This window comes from Herpailurus yagouaroundi, unplaced genomic scaffold (genome assembly GCF_014898765.1).
Source record: "Herpailurus yagouaroundi ecotype Mexico unplaced genomic scaffold, PumYag 28, whole genome shotgun sequence".
Lineage (NCBI taxonomy): Eukaryota > Metazoa > Chordata > Mammalia > Carnivora > Felidae > Herpailurus > Herpailurus yagouaroundi.
In genome coordinates, this window is record NW_024412376.1 from 32,968,369 (window position 1) to 32,984,898 (window position 16,530).

Genomic DNA, 16,530 nt, shown 5'->3' on the forward strand with positions numbered 1-16,530 from the left:
ATGAATGAATGAATGAATGAATGGGATAGGTGAGTAAAGAGGAATTGAGCTTATTTGAATTTTAAGAAGCAAAAAAAAAGAGGACCAGGATATTGCAGAGAGGTCAAGTTGGTGGGTCTCAGTGGGTGTCCAAATACAGGGAGAGGGCTTGGCCTTTTCAGCATGACTGAGGAAGGTCAGCTCCTGGTTTGGTCCTATCGGTGAACGTGCCTTTCTCAAGCATCCCTGGATCCTTTTAAAGGGCAGCTCTCCTCCACCCTCAGTAGATGGCCTTGCAAGGCCAGAAAGGGTCTCCTGAAAAAGAGCCATTTGAGACTCCACGCATATTTCAGCATATACCTTAAGGCTATATCCTTTCTTCCAGCCCCCCCACGTAGCTAACCCCCCCGTGGAACACCATACCTGGCCAAATTGTTTGCATGGACTTAATTTAACAAGAGGCAGGGTGCCATTTGTGATGATTTGCTTGCCACGGGACTCTCTTGATATTAATTTAATGAAGTTCAACTAGTATGCAAGCTTCCGGAGAACAGAAACTTTCTTGTGTTTTCACTACCGCCGCCCCAGCTCCTAGAACAGTGCCTGACACAGTAGGCGGTCAACAAATAACAGTGTTTGCGAAATGAATGAATGTTGCTGTTAATGTGCTGGCTGTTTGTCTTTACTTTTCTTCTCTCCATCTCGCTTCAGAGAGCTGGCAACTGAAGGGAAATCTTTGAAATCTAATTTCCCTTCTTCCTCCGGTCCAGAAACTCTGGCCAAGCCTTTGGTTACGGGGATCCCCTCGGAAATTAATGACGAGTCACGACCACGGGGGGCGGGGGACGAGGGAGAGTTGCAGGAAGTTCTTCTGCACTCAGTTTTGCGTCTGCAGTACCTTTCGCCACCCATCTTGCTCTTTATTTGGGGCTAGGGGTGTCCCGGGGGAAGGAAACCAGGGGCCGCTCCGGCTGCATTCCTCGCCTGGGCGGTTTAGGTCCTGTCTGCAGCGAGCCCCGCAGCACCCCCTGTCTGTGCCAGCACCTGTTGGACCGCCAGTTGGCGGCCCGAGTCGGCGCGAGCGGACGCGGCCCGGGGCTGCCCCTCCCGGAGGCGCCGACCCTCGCCCGCCCCTGCGGCCGCCCGCGGGAGAGCGGCTCAGCCTCCCCCGCTCGCCAGCCGCGCGCTCCGCCCGGGCTCTGCCCACGGCCCCCTCCTCCCGACTGCCGCCGGCTGGGGGAAGGTAGAGAAGGGGAGGGGACAAGCCGGAGCCTTGGGCCGCCGGCCTTCTCTCTCTCTCTCCCCGGTGCCGAGACGCCGCGCGGAGCCCCGAGGTTTGCGCGGAGCCCGAGGCGTGGGGGGAGGAGACCGGGTACGACTGGAGCCCCGCGGTGACCCCGAGCTGCCGAATTTCCCTTGGCTTCGAGGAGCGGGGGACGCACCCAAACAAGGTGAACTTTGGTCGCGGAAAACTCCAGCCAGGTGCCGGGATCCGTGCTGCTGCGGCGGTCGGGACCGGGCGCAGGCTGCGCGCCGGGCTGGGGAGCGGGAGCCCAGCGGCCTCCCTCCGCCGGCGCCCGGGGCGGCCTCGGCCCGGAGCCCCCCCCGGCCTCGCTCCGGCTCCGCGGCCCCGGGGACCCGCCGCGGCGCCCTAGCCTTGTTTCTTCCCCCTCCCCCTTCGGGGGTGGGGGTGGGGCGGGGGAGAGGGGCGCCCGGAGAGCGCATCTATTGGCAGCTTTGTTATTGATCAGAAACTGCTCGCCGCCGACTTGGCTTCGGGCTGGCTTCGCTCGACCCTTGAGTTTTCGCCTCTGTCCTGTCCCCCGAACTGACAGGTGCTCCCAGCAACTTGCTGGTGACTTCTCGCCGCTCCCCCGGCTCCCCCGCGGCCCCCCCCCCCTCTTTCCTCCCTCGCCTTCACCCCCACCCCCACCACTTCGGCACAGCTCAGGATTTGTTTAAACCTTGGGAAACTGGTTCAGGTCCAGGTTTTGCTTTGATCCTTTTCAAAAACTGGAGACACAGAAGAGGACTCTAGGAAAAAGTTTTGGATGGGATTATGTGGAAACTACCCTGCGATTCCTTGCTGCCAGAGCAGGCTCGGCGCTTCCACCCCAGTGCAGCCTTCCCCTGGCGGTGGTGAAAGAGACTCAGGAGTAGCTGCTTCCAAAGTGCCCGCCGTGAGTGAGTTCTCGCCCCAGTCAGCCAAATGCTCCTCTTCGGGCTTCTCCTGCTGACATCTGCCCTGGCCGGCCAGAGACACGGGACTCAGGCTGAGTCCAACCTGAGTAGTAAATTCCAGTACTCCAGCAACAAGGAACAGAACGGTGAGTCTTTCCCCCCCCTTCTCCCCCTTCTTGTTTCTCGCTGTATGTGTTACGTTGGCATTGTGCGTTAGTGTGTGATGTACACCAGCCTGCGAGGGTATTATCGTCTCTCCATGCAAACACGCGCTGCGTTCATTGGCATGGGCTTGAGGAGGTTACGTGCAGTTTGCAGCTTCGGGGAGCTGCCACAAAGCTGTAACAGGGCAACGTGAGTGCCACTGCTGGCTCAGTTAGAGAGGACATTCTGGGAGCGATTGTGAACGTCAGTTCAAACGCACATTGCAGAACCTTTCATTGCCAGAGTTATAAGTTCAAGAACTGCCTCTAAAAATGAGTCCAAAATGAATGAGTCTTGGCATGTTTGACTTTTCTCAGCTTTTCTTTTTCATGGGGAGGGGGATGTTTGAGGAAATCTATCAGCTGCATTAATTGAAGCACTCAAAGTGGAAAGGCATCAGTTAATCAGTACGTAGATAGGAAATACACAGGTCAAGAGGCCGTGTGGACGTTTTTGGGGAGAGTTAAATATGTATTTCTCTTGCGCTCTGTTTTTTTTTTTTTTTTTTTTTTTTTTTTTTTTTTTTTTTAAATGTGCCTTTGTACTCTGAAGTCCTTACCTTTCTGGTGTGTGTTTTTATATGTGTCGGTGAATGACTGCTATTTTGTGTGTGCTGGAAACGACTTAATCCTGCATAGGAAATGAGAATTACTTTCAGCTTTCAAGTGTACCTGAAATGTTTAGAAAACTCTCAGATGCAAGTTCCCTTGGGCTGGGATTGCACAGAGCTGGAGAAAGGCTCCTTTCATAAAGCCAGGGCAGCGTCAGGGTGTGTAATTTGCTTAGCCTCTGAACCCCATATGATTTACATCATTCAATTTCTAAACTCTTTTTCTCTTGATCTACCATTATGAAGTCATTTTTGAGAATACTTTGTAAATAGAAATTTTATACTGCCCATGAAACCACAATGTTAATGTAGGCTGTCTAAAATTAGAATATTAAATACCCTGTTTACAAGTGGTGGCTCTTAACTTTACTTGAAAAGAAATGTGCATGTTTTTACTGCTTTGGATGCCATCTATTCAGAATGCAAGGATGCTGTCACTTTATTAACCAGGCGAAAGGAACACAAGCAGCGTACCTAGAAAATCAGAATGGTGTGTGCTCTGTTTTTAAGTCACAGCAACTTTTTCTTTATGTATTGGGGTGTTTTAAAACTTCAACTTTGCCTTTAAACTCTCTGAAAGTGTTCATCTTTAAGAAAGCACAGAAAGTTTTAGAGTACAGAGATAGATTAAATAAGCATTCCTGGGATTTTTGTAGACATTGTTTGGTATTTGCTGTATGTGCAGTAAATATACATTATCACATTTATCAGTCACTATTAATGTAGTTGCTTCTTACAACTTGCTAATGTGATGGCTCATGGCACCTGCAGGCTGCTTGAGCTGCTGATCAAAGGGCAGCCTAGGGATCTATCTCTAATCACAGGAGCTGCAGAGGACTGGGGGAAAGTGATCAAAGGAGCCCCAGCACCAGCTGTACCCTGGCAGGAAACAGATCAGACCAACCTTTGTTCTTTTTCATGTAAAATAAATGTCCAATTCAAAATATTGTTTCTTACTAGACAAGCTTCTCTAAAATGACAGTGCACAATATTCCTGGCTTCTGTCTTCTATTTTTTTATTGTTCCTGTGCCATTATCATTTCTCCTTCTGCTTCTGTTTTTATCAAGCCTGGCATCTGTCATCTTCCTGATTCCCTTTGCTACTTGTGCCTCTGATTGTCATTCTTTCTTGTGATCCGCCTACCATCACCTCTTTGTAATGGGCCCTAGACCTCTCCTGTGGTCTTTGGCCACTTTACTGAGTAGGTTCACACTCTCAGGAGAGGGGAGTTCATTAAGCCAGGCAGGCCACACACATTCTGTTGCCATCAGAGGCTGGGCCATTTCCATTCCTAAGTTGCATGATGCTAAAAATAGCCTGGCTGTTTCCTAATCTGTGGGTAGAGGATTGGGCTATGTTTAGCTCCTGGGAGGGTTGGCAGCAGGAAGTAACTAGAGGTAAGGGAACTACTCACCTTGTAGTTTTCAGCCTGAGAAGTGGGACTATCCAGCACTAGGGGGCAATATAGAGCTATTTTCCTGCACATGCTCAGGTTGATTTTATGCTTCAAGGTTCCAAGATTTGAGGATGACAGGTTGGTGCCAAAGAAGCTCCACCTGGAATGTGAACACATTTGCTGGAACTTCTTCTTTCTTCTTCTTCTTCTTCTTCTTCTTCTTCTTCTTCTTCTTCTTCTTCTTTTTCTTCTTCTTTTTCTTCTTCTTCCTTTTTTTTTATGGGGGGGTGGTGTTCCAATTTTCAATTCCCTTATGGGGGTATTTTTTGCCCTAATAGTGATTTATGATTGATTTTTGATTGCCCTCTTGCTATTCTCAATTTTGATGATTGCCCAGTTCTGGAAGTACAGACCCTTCTGGAGACGCCACATAGGAATGTCATTGGTCCATTGTGTGCATTGCATCATTTTGTGAAAGGTCTTCTAAGTGCCCAGTGTCCAAATCGAGCTATTTATTATGACTATAGTAACTCATTCTTGCTTTCAAAGACCTTTCCCCAATGATACTATCTTTTCTTCAGTATTCTGAAGTCTCAAATGTTGACACAATCAGATCCCCAGGACTGCATCATTTCAGTATTGACTTAGTGTCCCAAGAGGTGTTGTAAATAAATGGAAATTGATTGCTGTAGCCAATGCTAGATATTTGGATTTAGAGTGAATCATATGCAGGTGCTTCAAAATTCGTTTTGAGGGATCGGTGTCATTTACCCTGTTATTATGACTTACCTGGCTTTTGACTTAACGCTATTTGCAATTCTTGCCACTTTGCTGTGAGAATAGTTTTATCCTCCAATATTATGAGTTACCTTTGTGTCCTTCATCTTGAACCTGACTTCTAACTGTGAAGTCTCACATATAAACCAAGGGTCTCCAGATGTAACGTAAAGGACATAAAAGATAAGAACACTGACTTATATAGGGTTCCTGGCCTATACTTCTTGAATGACCACAGGAAAAATTACTAATATCTGTGTGCACTCACTTAGAAGAGAATACCTACTCTGAAATTGACAAGTTCTGGGCTGGTTCTCCTGAGTTGTAGCAGAAGGGATCATATACATCAAAAAACGAAAAGAACCAAAGCTTACTTTATCTATAGCATGTAGCCCAAATAGACGCCAATCACAACGTTGTTGATGGAGTAAGGCCTCACCCACTTTGTGTCATTGGTAAGTGATTTTAATTCATCCATAGACCTGGAATGTGCTTATTGTTCTCATTTCCTTTAACCATTTTGAGTATAGATTTGGAATATGCCTCTATTAGGGTTATCCCTGTGAAAATCATTTATTGTATGTGCTCTTTTCCACAAGAACTTTTGTGGCCTGTGGGGCCATTTACTCTGCAGACAGGTGGTTATCTAGTGATGCCTATCTGAGTACATGTATCTTATGCTTGTGGCTTCTCTGTCTCTGTCTCTGTCTCTGTCTCTTTTTTAATGCCAACTTGCTCCTCCTCTTCCTGCCATGTGCCTGTCTGTGTCTAACAAAGTTGTGTCCATTCCCCCTACCCTTTCAAGGGTACCCTTCAAAGCTCAATTTTACTGAAAAGAGATGATCACCATCCCTAGAATGGTGTCTAAGAGTAAATAGTGTCTGACTGAGTGCTAAAGGGACTTCCTGTGAGTTAGTCTATAAGTTGTAGTGCATGACCTTTGTGACATTTATTTTTGTTGTTTAGAGGCTTTTTTTTTTAAAGAACTTCCTCCTTGTTCTCTGCTCTGTTTGAGATTGTTGAGGAAGTTGAAGAAGTAAAGTGTCATTATGTAATGATGAATATTGTTTTTCACAATAGATGACCAAAAAAGGCCCATTCTATTTTTTGGGTAACGTTTCCCTCCTACCAACTGTTATCTTTTACACTTAATGTGATATATTTTATATTTACCTCTAAAAGGTGACCAAGTCTGTAGTAGGCTTTACATAGTTGTGAATAGACACCAGGATCTGACCCTAAATATTCCCCAGTGGTGGCGTTTTAGAGAGCTCCATCTTGGACACCAAAATCTTAGCTTTGTCCATTCTTATTTCGTCCTTCCTGGCACTTATTTTTTTTACAGATCTTCTTTATATTCTTGCACATTTGTTGTAGAAATAGAATTCTAATCATAATGTGATGAGTGTTAAGTAAATAGTAATTGAATCAGTGCATTCATCATGTCCATACTCCCCCACCCCCATAAAAAAATGTTTCCAGAATTGCGAAAATTTTCCTCATGGGTTTCTATTGGTGTTAGCTCAAGTGGTAGAAGTCATAAAAGTCCCTTTATTTACTAGGTCTAGTTCTGATGTTTCTGGTTTTATTTGGAAGTACCACACGTAGCCTGAGTATCTCTATGCAATGCTCTATTATCTCTGTGTAACTCATATATGAAACAGTCTGTCTGTGATATTTTTCTCTACCACCTCTGCCAACCGTGGGGTGTGTGTGTGTGTGTGTGTGTGTGTGTGTGTGTGTGTGTATGTGTGTGTGTGTGTGAATCTCTCTTATTTCATTTCCTAAGGACACCTCTAGTGGTTGATTTTTATTTGGGATGCACCAGCACCACCCCACAGATTGTTAAAATCTTGAAATATTCCTAACAGGCTGGGAAGGAGCCAGTGCTCCTCTTTTAGGACAAACTGACCATCTGTGAATCAGAAACCACAAGGTTAGTGTTTGATAGTTCAGGAATTCTAGGGTACTATTTCCACCCCACTGGCCTCCTTCCTGATTGGTCGGTGTGCCTGCCCCGTTGATTATTATCCATTTTCACACTTTTAGCTACTCACAATTTCAGTCATATTGGAGTTCCAACACCTCTCTCTTCTGCTCTCTGCCTGGCAGCAGAGGCCAAGCTGAGGCGTGAAGGACCTTGAGTGAAGAAAGGAGATGGCCTTTTTAAAGCCTCTTTCTTGAAGCTTCTTTTGTTGTGCTGCCTCAAGGGTTGGGGGCTGGGAAGTGAGATGAGGCATAGGGATGTGGCCTATGATGGCACGGGATTGTAGTCCTCAGTTGGTTGTCCTTGTTTCTGTGGGCAGCACTGGTCAGGTGCATGTGCGTGGGTAGCCCCTTACTGGCATCTGAATTAAATGGATCACTTTCTCAGTGAGGTCTTTTCCTGACCACTTAATCTGAATTAGCCAGCCCTCACAATCACATCAAGGCTAACTAACTGCATAGTGCTTATTGTCACGTTTGGATATTCTTCTTGTTATTAATGAGTTAAGTCGTCGTCAGCGTATCCCGACCACCACCCCCAGAGTACACGAGTTCCCTGAGGGTATGGACCTTGTCTGACTTGCTGTCTTCAGGAGCTTAGAGCTTTAGCATCTGGAACAGGGGGTTGTATACAGTATGTGCTCAATAAATATTTGTTGCATGGTTCTGGATGTAGTGCCTTATTAGAGTAAGACTGTGGTGTTGGCTATAATATTAGGCCATCTTTGAAGATGTCTTTTTGGTCTTGGAACTTGTACTTTGTTTTAGATTTTTTGTAGGAAGCTAAACTTGTTTATTTATTGGTTGTGATGGGATATGCCAATCAGAGTACTACTTTATAATCTTGGTAAATAGACCATGTTACCTGGTGAGCATGTACCAAGCAAGTGGGTAAGTTTCCTAGAACTGGTGCTAGTAACTTTCTTAAAAGTGCCATTGGTGTGCATACCTCTCTCTGTGTTTTCCAAAGATGGGGTGTTGTGTGATATGGACCAAGGATCTGAATAATGGTAAATTTTAGATGGCTAGACGTGCCTCAAAAAAGCAGTGTGCTTTCCATCCTCTGCTTGTGGCTCACAGATAACTTGTGCGGGATGGACGTCAGCAATAAATATGGCATGTGGAATGTTAGGACTAGAAGGATCCTGAGAGGCTATCCTCACCTACGTGTAAAGCGAGACTTGGAGAGCTGAAATGACATCATCGAGGTCACTGTTGAGCGCAACAGTATTAAACTGCTAATGTGGTGATATATTTTTGCTTATGTAAAGAACCAACTAGGCAAATGGGATTCTCATTTTAACATTCTGATGCGTTGTGTAAAAGCCATTCTTTATTACTTTAGGGGGTTGCATGCTTTGTGGGTTGTGAAGGAAGATGGGACGCCCGTGGTCCTGAAACACAGCTTATAAGAACACTGCGGAAAACAGTGTGAAACTAATCACATTGATTACATATGACAGATACTCTGGCTAATATCTATTACAGTATTTCTGTTGGGGTAGCAATCTGACAGTTTGGCAAATAACTTGAAATGCTATGTTTAGAATTGTTACTATCACATGTCGAGACTTTGTTTTAAGCAGGTGTACCCGATCCATGGATGTTTATTTCAGTATTTTGGTTTATGAATTGACGATGAAGAGGATGGTTGACATTTGAATACTTGATTCCACAGGGAGGTTTTTTTTTTTTTTAAACAATAATTTTGAGCATTTCGTTTAGGAGGATGTCTCCCTGGTACAAGTTCCATGGGAATGACTAAATAAGCATGGCTTAGTGAGCTCTAGAAAGCACAACCTGTTATTCTTTTGAATGAATTTAATGAGTGGCCTTCATTTTTATTTACATTATAATATATAGGATATTCTATGCCAAGGTTCAAATTTCTCTTGAATGTCAACAACATCAGGAAATAAATTCATAGGTGCGGACTTGAATGGCCTGCCAAAAACAGGATTAAATGACCAAAATTCTGTTTGTAAATTTTCCAAATCTGAGAACAAAAGGAGCTACAAATGATAAAGAGGCGTCATACTAACGACATTTATCGTTAAAGTCAAGTTACTCAGAGTGATTTTGGGAGTAGCATTAGCTCGTTTCGTCTTTGACTTCACGAGAATGCATTTTAAATCGAGCTCAGCCGATCCTGTATTCTGACTTCACATTAGGTTTCCTTTGCCATCTTCAAGCAGTTACTGCCCGTCCTCTGGTGACTGAACGGTTTCTTCCCTGGATATTTGACTTTTAAGCCAAATCATCTTTGCCAGGCCGGCTTCGCTAATTTTGCTTTCTTGGTGTTAGGCTTTATTATTCTTTTACTTTCAAACTATGATTTTTTTTTTTTTTTTTTGTACTGGGCTTTTACCCTATCGGATAGTAGTTGAGCCATTTTTCAATCAAATGAGGTGTGTATTAGGTTGTTGCAGGGAGTGGAGAATGGAGGGCCTGTTTTTCTGAGGGAAACCAACATCCCCAAACAGCATGAGGCACATTGATGATAAAGGCAAGGATATAGATTTGTACTATTACTGGTCACTGGTCACTGCGGTAAGACCGCCGTGAGAGCTCTCAGGAGAGACACAGGGAGCGCAGTATTTGGATGTGTTTTTTGTGGGTCGTTAGATGGGTCTAAAGATCTCCCAGTGGGTCTCTGGTTTTGTAATGCTTAATAATGACACTCGAAGAGTGCCTGTTAGTTGCCACACTTGGGCTCAATGTCTGTAGACAGTAGACAGCTTATCTTTATAACCTCCCCGTGGGGTATGAATGGGAAAAACACCAAGGCTTCGCTAGCTAAGTAGCTTAGCCAAGGGCTCAGAGCTGGTAAATGTTTGGACCTAGGTCTGACTCCAAGCCAGGACGGAGTCACATGCTTCTTCCTTCCTGAGTTAAATGGTCTAACGTTTTATTAGAACATTGTTTTTATTCAGCACGTATTCATAAGCATCTGCTCTTGGCGAAGCTCTGCACTAGGTGCTGGACACACAAAGAAGAAGATGCGGTTCTGCCCTTGCGGAGCTCTGTCCAAGAAGGATGACCGGTCCTTCCTTTGTCTCACGGTCTGTGGCGCTGTGCTCGATGTTCTATGGGAACACAGAATGCTTTATTTCACTTCAAAAATCCTCCTTTGATGGATGAAGCGATTGATTGTGCCTGGAAGAGAAGTGCAGGGAGAGAAGTTCCCACAGGGGACGTGACATATTTTGAAGTGGGTTTGAGAGAGGAAAAGAGGAAAACGTTCTAGGTGGAAGGAATAGCGTCCGCGAAAGAATACAGACCTGAGAAGGCATATCATGTGCGGGAGGCAGGAAGAATCTAGTGTTGTAAATATGAGTAGAGGCAAGAAAAAAGTGGAAAGGTGTCCTGGATGGCTGCATTCAAAGGCCCTGAGGCTGTTTGCAGTGTGCTTCCTGCAGAGTTTGCACTGAACAAACCACGTAAAAGAAAAGGTGGTCTCGCTGTTTCAGGGTTAGTTATTTTCTGTCACTTTCTGAGCAGACAGTGGAGTAGCAGTGTTCTACTTTGGCGTGCGTAGTTGACTGCTTCTTGGTGGAACTTTCTCCCAGTCATTAGACACGTTCGGATGTTCGGACTTGGATAGAAGGGCAGCCTGTATAGCCTCCGTTACACTCAAATAAAGTAAGCCTGTGTCCACACTACTCTCTATTGCCTTCCTTCTGTAAACAAAGAGCTATTTTCATACTTCATTCACAAAATGGATGGCATGCGGAATGAGGCTGGGTGAGGTGTCAGGAGATTGTGGTAAAAGGTAGACAGCTTCCAGCCCACCGAATTAGTGTAATGAAGCTATTACGTTGCAGGAAGCAAAGAAAACAGCCTTAACGCTTTTCAGGGAAAGGCTCTCAAGTTTTGTGGAAAATTAATTCCCGTGAGTGTCCTCTACCTTGAGAAGCTGCAACATTTCTCTAGTGAGGTTCCTTCTGGTCTCTTGTGTATACATGGGTTCTAGAAATATTTTGTGGGACTTAAGGACTTGACGAGAATGAGTTTTCTTGGTGGATGTGCTTTCTAGATGCCATGCCATTTTTTTGAAGTTATGCTATTTGCATTCTAGGAAAGCCTCATTTGTGAGTGGATACTATTTTGGGCTTTCCAGTGTTTGCAAGATGGAGATAGGCTTCCGCGCTTAAATATGCCCAGCTGGCCATTGCAACCTGCCTTTTGAGTCACTACAGAGATCAGGAACCATTAACAACAGAAGTTGGACTTTCGTGGTACTTATCTCATGTTGTTTCTGGCAGTTATTTTTGCTGGGTATTTATAAGGACATCTGTCTTTTAAGGAGTCGTATTACTTATCCTTTTTTTCCACTAAGGAATAAATCACAGCTTGTTTCCCATACTGCCACTCTCATTCATAGTCTGAGGTGATTAGAAATGCAAATTGGGAGTCATTAAAACATTATAATTTCTTTTTCTATGGCATCAGGCGATATTTAAAATCAGTGTGCTAAGAAGGAACATGTGCTTAAAATGTGATTAAGATGTGAACAAATGAGTAGAATGAAATATTCACTTCCTTCCTGGAAATCTCTTACTGGGTCTGGAAATAAGGGAGACCTGTAGTGTTCATCATTTCTGATTTATCATACTTGAAGCCTGAGACGTAAGCCTGAGATGTGCACGTTGTTTAAGAACACTGGAAAACACAGTAGCTTCTAATGTTTTCAAATTGCTCTGTGGAAATATATACTAAAGACTCCTTCTTGCAAGAGTGTGATTTACAGTCGGATTACCCACTCAAAGCACAGATCAGATTCAGCTGTATTTCTTGTAGTGACTCTTGGATATGTAAACACTATAAAAACAAGAAGGAAAAAATGGGATAGTTTAAGTATGAAAAGTATTGATCTGCACATTCAGAGCCAGAGATGGGATGTGCTGGTGGCAGATTTCCTCCACTGGAAATGTGTTTATGTTGTAGGTGATAAAAAGTACTGGGGGATGCTTCCTATTCAGTAAGTAGCAGTGTCTCTGTAAGTATGCATTTTGTTCCTGACTTTAATTTATAAACAGAAGTACATTGTCTTTCTGGAGGTCTACATGAAAATGAATTGCCTTTACAAAACAAGGGACCAGACCTCCTAGTGGTTTTTTTTTTTTTTTTAAATTTTTTTTTTTAACGTTTATTTATTTTTGGGACAGAGAGAGACAGAGCATGAACGGGGGAGGGGCAGAGAGAGAGGGAGACACAGAATCGGAAACAGGCTCCAGGCTCTGAGCCATCAGCCCAGAGCCTGACGCGGGGCTCGAACTCACGGACCGCGAGATCGTGACCTGAGATGAAGTCCGACGCTTAACCGGCTGCGCCACCCAGGCGCCCCGACCTCCTAGTGTTTTTATAATTTCACATGCAGTTTTACGTATATTGGAGATATATATGATGGGCTCGGCTCTGTCTTTACTTTGTGTTAGTCACTGCAGTCAAAACATTTTACTATTTCTAGAAAAATCAACAGTCTAAAAATAGCAGGTGTTTCCCAGGTCAAAACCTGCCTCAGATATTGAGAGATGTTGACAGTCTAGACACCTAAATGATGAATGCTAAACCCTGAAAAAGTCATTTTAATCTGTTTTCTTGTGAATATTAGCAGGCTTGAGGTTTATAAGCAAGAATAAGAATGTAAAATTAGGAATCAAATGATCTCTATGTTGAATTTTTTCAAAAAACTTTTCTTTCATGCTATAAAATTTATCTTTAATCTGTGCTGATAACTTTTAATAGGCATCAGTTGGGTACCCCATTACACTAACTGCTTTAAAATGGTTTCCTTTTAGAACTCACATTTACATTCTAGGAAATCAATTAGAGTGTATGGATTTTACATTTTCCTTGCAATCTTCCTTTACAGTCATTTCTGAATGACCAGCCTACCAGAGCAAAACACTCAGAGGTGCAAATCTTCTGGAAGAAGTGCAAATGCCACACTTTTACTTGGAAAACTGAAAAAAAAAATTGGACTTATTTAATATATCTGCCGAACATTTAAAACTGCGGAAAGCACGGGAAATACTTTTGGTGTATGGGAATGTGTGGTGTTTCCAAATTACAAACATTGTTTTGAAAATTTCCCCGGTAGTGGTGAATTATATGAGACCACGTCCATCCAAGAAGAGCTTTTTAACTGGCTTGTGGTTCTGGGGCTCATTCAAACACTCTTAAACAAAATAAAGGGAATGGATGTAATAACCTCTTTATGGAAAGGCTGTAAAAAGGTACAGGGCCATGTAAACAAATTGGGTCATTTACTAGATGTTTTAAGTGATAGATTTGCAATCCAAATTCAGGGGGGTGTATTAGGTTTTATAGGATCGTGACCATGTTCTGTTCTGAAAATGAAGGTTCCAAGCTTATTTTTTGTTTGTTTGTTTGTTTGTTTTTCTTTAGTGCATGGAATCCTATTTTACATATCCTATAGTACATGCTGTTTTATACTGTAGTTTGAAATCATACTCACGATTTTGAGCATTTCACTTACAAGTTTGTTCAGCTTTGGAAAATGGTTAGAAACCCACGTGTGAACAGTTGAATTGACCTGATTTTTGGTAGCACTGGGTTCTGTTCAAGGAAAATAAGATGATTGAAATTGAAATTTTCCTCCTGGGCTCAGACATGTCTAAACTAATTGTAAAATAATTGTTCTGGCTTACAAGAGCAGACTCATAACTACGACTATGTAAAGTAGAAATCCAACAACAGTTATGATTTACAATTACTGTAACTCTGCCAATCTTGTAATAAAACCGCTATTATAACCCACCTACCGTGACATTCATTTGCCTTCCTTGAGACATAGGTTAAAAAAAAAAAAGCCTCTCCCAAGTTGTCTCGCTTTAGAGAGCCATTCCATTACGTTAGGGTATTCATTTATCTTCTCTGAAATGGGTACGAGGGTTGTGCCAGAGCAGCCCGACGCGGGGAGGAGGGTGGGCGGGCATACAAGAATGTGTGGTGCTGTGCTCCGGTGGTGATGCCTAGTGGCAGTGGAAGCCAGAAATAAATTTGGAAGGTGAAGTGAGGAAAGGAAACGAAGTCATTTCTCTGTTGATACCATAACATTTATTCATTCCGCAACTTCTCTCAATCAGGGTTGGCTCACTTGGCCTTAAAGGAAGTAGATTGTGTAAGAAACCTCAGTAAAAATCAATGAGCCTTTCTAAGTTTTAAACACCGATGGCATCATACCATACTGGCAACTTTTAAGTGTTGCTGCTGGAAGTTTGGCAGCGGAAATCACTGCTCCAGGTTCATAAGCCTTAAAAAACAAGGGACAATGGTGGATATTATAGTTTCTGTGTAATTTGTGACTTGCTATTTCCTTTCTTCTTTTCTTTCTTTCTTTCTTTCTTTCTTTCTTTCTTTCTTTCTTTCTTTTCTTTCGTTCTTTCTTTCTTTTGTTCTTTCTTTCGTTCTTTCTTTTCTTTCGTTCTTTTTGTTCTTTCTTTTGTTCTTTTCTTTCTTTCTTTCGTTCTTTCTTTTCTTTCGTTCTTTTTGTTCTTTCTTTTGTTCTTTTCTTTTGTTCTTTTCTTTCTTTCTGTCTTTTGTTCTTTCTTTTGTTCTTTTCTTTCTTTCTTTCTTTCTTTCTTTATTTCTTTCGTTCTTTTGTTTTCTTTCTTTCTTTCTTTCTTTCTTTCTTTCTTTCTTTCTTTCTTTCTTCTTCTTTCAACTTAGAACTAGATGGCCTTAAGTCTATGGAAAACCTAAGCTCTGTCTTTAAATTGGGTTCTGGGTAACCTTAAAAACAAGAATTCACATCTTTTTGCCTTAGTTGTGCACTCACCTCTTTTATATAGCACAGAGTCGCGTGTGGTTGTGTACTACATAAATATGCATCAAACTGAGGTGAATACCACAAAGTGACACCACTACCTGCCTGGAACCGTGAGGCGTTGTGAGAAATGCGCTGCTGATTTCGACTTAATCACTGCCTTCAAGTGGTTTATAGTGCAATGGGGAGATAAGACATAGAGCCAGCTGTAATACAGAATAAAATGCAGCATTGGGGGTGGGGATTGAGGGAAAAGCAAACTTATTTACAGCAGAGCCATTAGAAACCACTTAGGAGAGTTGTCAGGGGAGACTTCTATTTTGAGCAAAGGTGCCTGGAAAGATGAGTGGCTGTGTGCATGCGGGATTGGAGGTACAGTGGAGTGGATTTTAGGTGATGGGAGCCTGCTGGAAACATGAAAAGGAAGGGAATCCAGGAAATCCATGTAGTCAGTCCAGTGGGATTTGTTCTGACTGAGACCTCAGAAATGGATTCAGCAGCCAAGTGACTAGAAGAAGCACTAGGGGCGCCCACGTGGCTCAGTCGCTTAAGCTCCCAACTTGGGCTCAGGTCAGGAAGGATCTCACGGTTCATGGTTTCGAGCCCTGCATTGGGCTCTGTGCTGGCAGCTCAGAGTCTGGACCTGCTTCGGATTCTGGAGGGAAAGAAAAGGAAAGAAAGAGGTTGATTTGACTTGTTTGATGGGTTTGAGAGTCCCCGGAGGAGACCCAAAAGGTTGTATGTGTAACGAGAGATAAGACTTCTGGGCTGGAAATTGCCTGTGCAGTTGCTGAAGGAACACGGGGGAAATGACCGCAGAGCACTGGGCAGCATGTCAAATTATTGCAGAAAGAACTGAGCATACCTGGCAGAGAAGAAGGAACTAAATTTTGGAGGAAGCGAGCCTTGAGGCAAATTTTGACCAAGTGAGAAAGTGAGAGGTGATGCAGGAGAAATTGTAGTGAAGGTTCCCTGGAGGTGGTGTCAGAAAATTCCATCCCTATGGTGGCGTTTTAGTCCTGCCTGGTGTGTAAAGTAGAAGCATCAATGATAGGAGGGACGAGATAGCAAAAATAGATGTTTTGGCTTGGTCAGTCCACCTGGAGGATAACGGATTAGTTATCCGTAAGTCTGGGGATACGGGGATGGAGGAAGGAGGGGGGGGCTGGTAGGCAGAGATGTATGATTGCAGTGGCCATAGTCAGCATCATATGTAGTAGAAAACGATAGTTACGGGGAAGGGCGTGACATGTGGAAGAACGTATGTTTAAAAGACCCATGCTAAACCAGGGTGAGTCAAGACTTCTAACCAGTTACAGAGCTGCCAAGATGTGAAAAACAATCATGGACATTCAAATCAAAAGGCCACTTTAATGCCCCTTACTTTTTCTTTCTGGTGCTGATGCCCTTGAAAGTGTGCGGTCAAAAATCATAAAAGGATGGGGGGAAGCCACTGCAGGCCTCTGGGATCTCTGCTGTGGAAGCTCTAGCATCTGTTGCAAGCACCACACAGGTTTTTTTTTTTTTTTTTAACAGCTATTAAGACTGCAGAAAATTGTTGGGGGTGGGTTCAAGGTGCACCTATTGTTTGCTCAAGAGAAGAA

The 16,530-nt window shown here is 43.5% G+C and overlaps 1 protein-coding gene across 1 annotated transcript in view; it reads left to right on the forward strand.

Annotated features, from left to right (window-relative positions):
• Window positions 1-1,684: 1,684 nt before the first annotated feature.
• PDGFC (platelet derived growth factor C) overlaps window positions 1,685-16,530 on the forward strand; it is a 205,942-nt gene continuing 191,096 nt past the window's right edge. Inside the window, exon 1 of the mRNA XM_040471625.1 lies at window positions 1,685-2,306. Within this exon, the coding sequence (XP_040327559.1) occupies window positions 2,189-2,306 (118 nt within the window). The 5' untranslated portion in view covers window positions 1,685-2,188. The remainder of the gene's footprint in view (window positions 2,307-16,530) is intronic.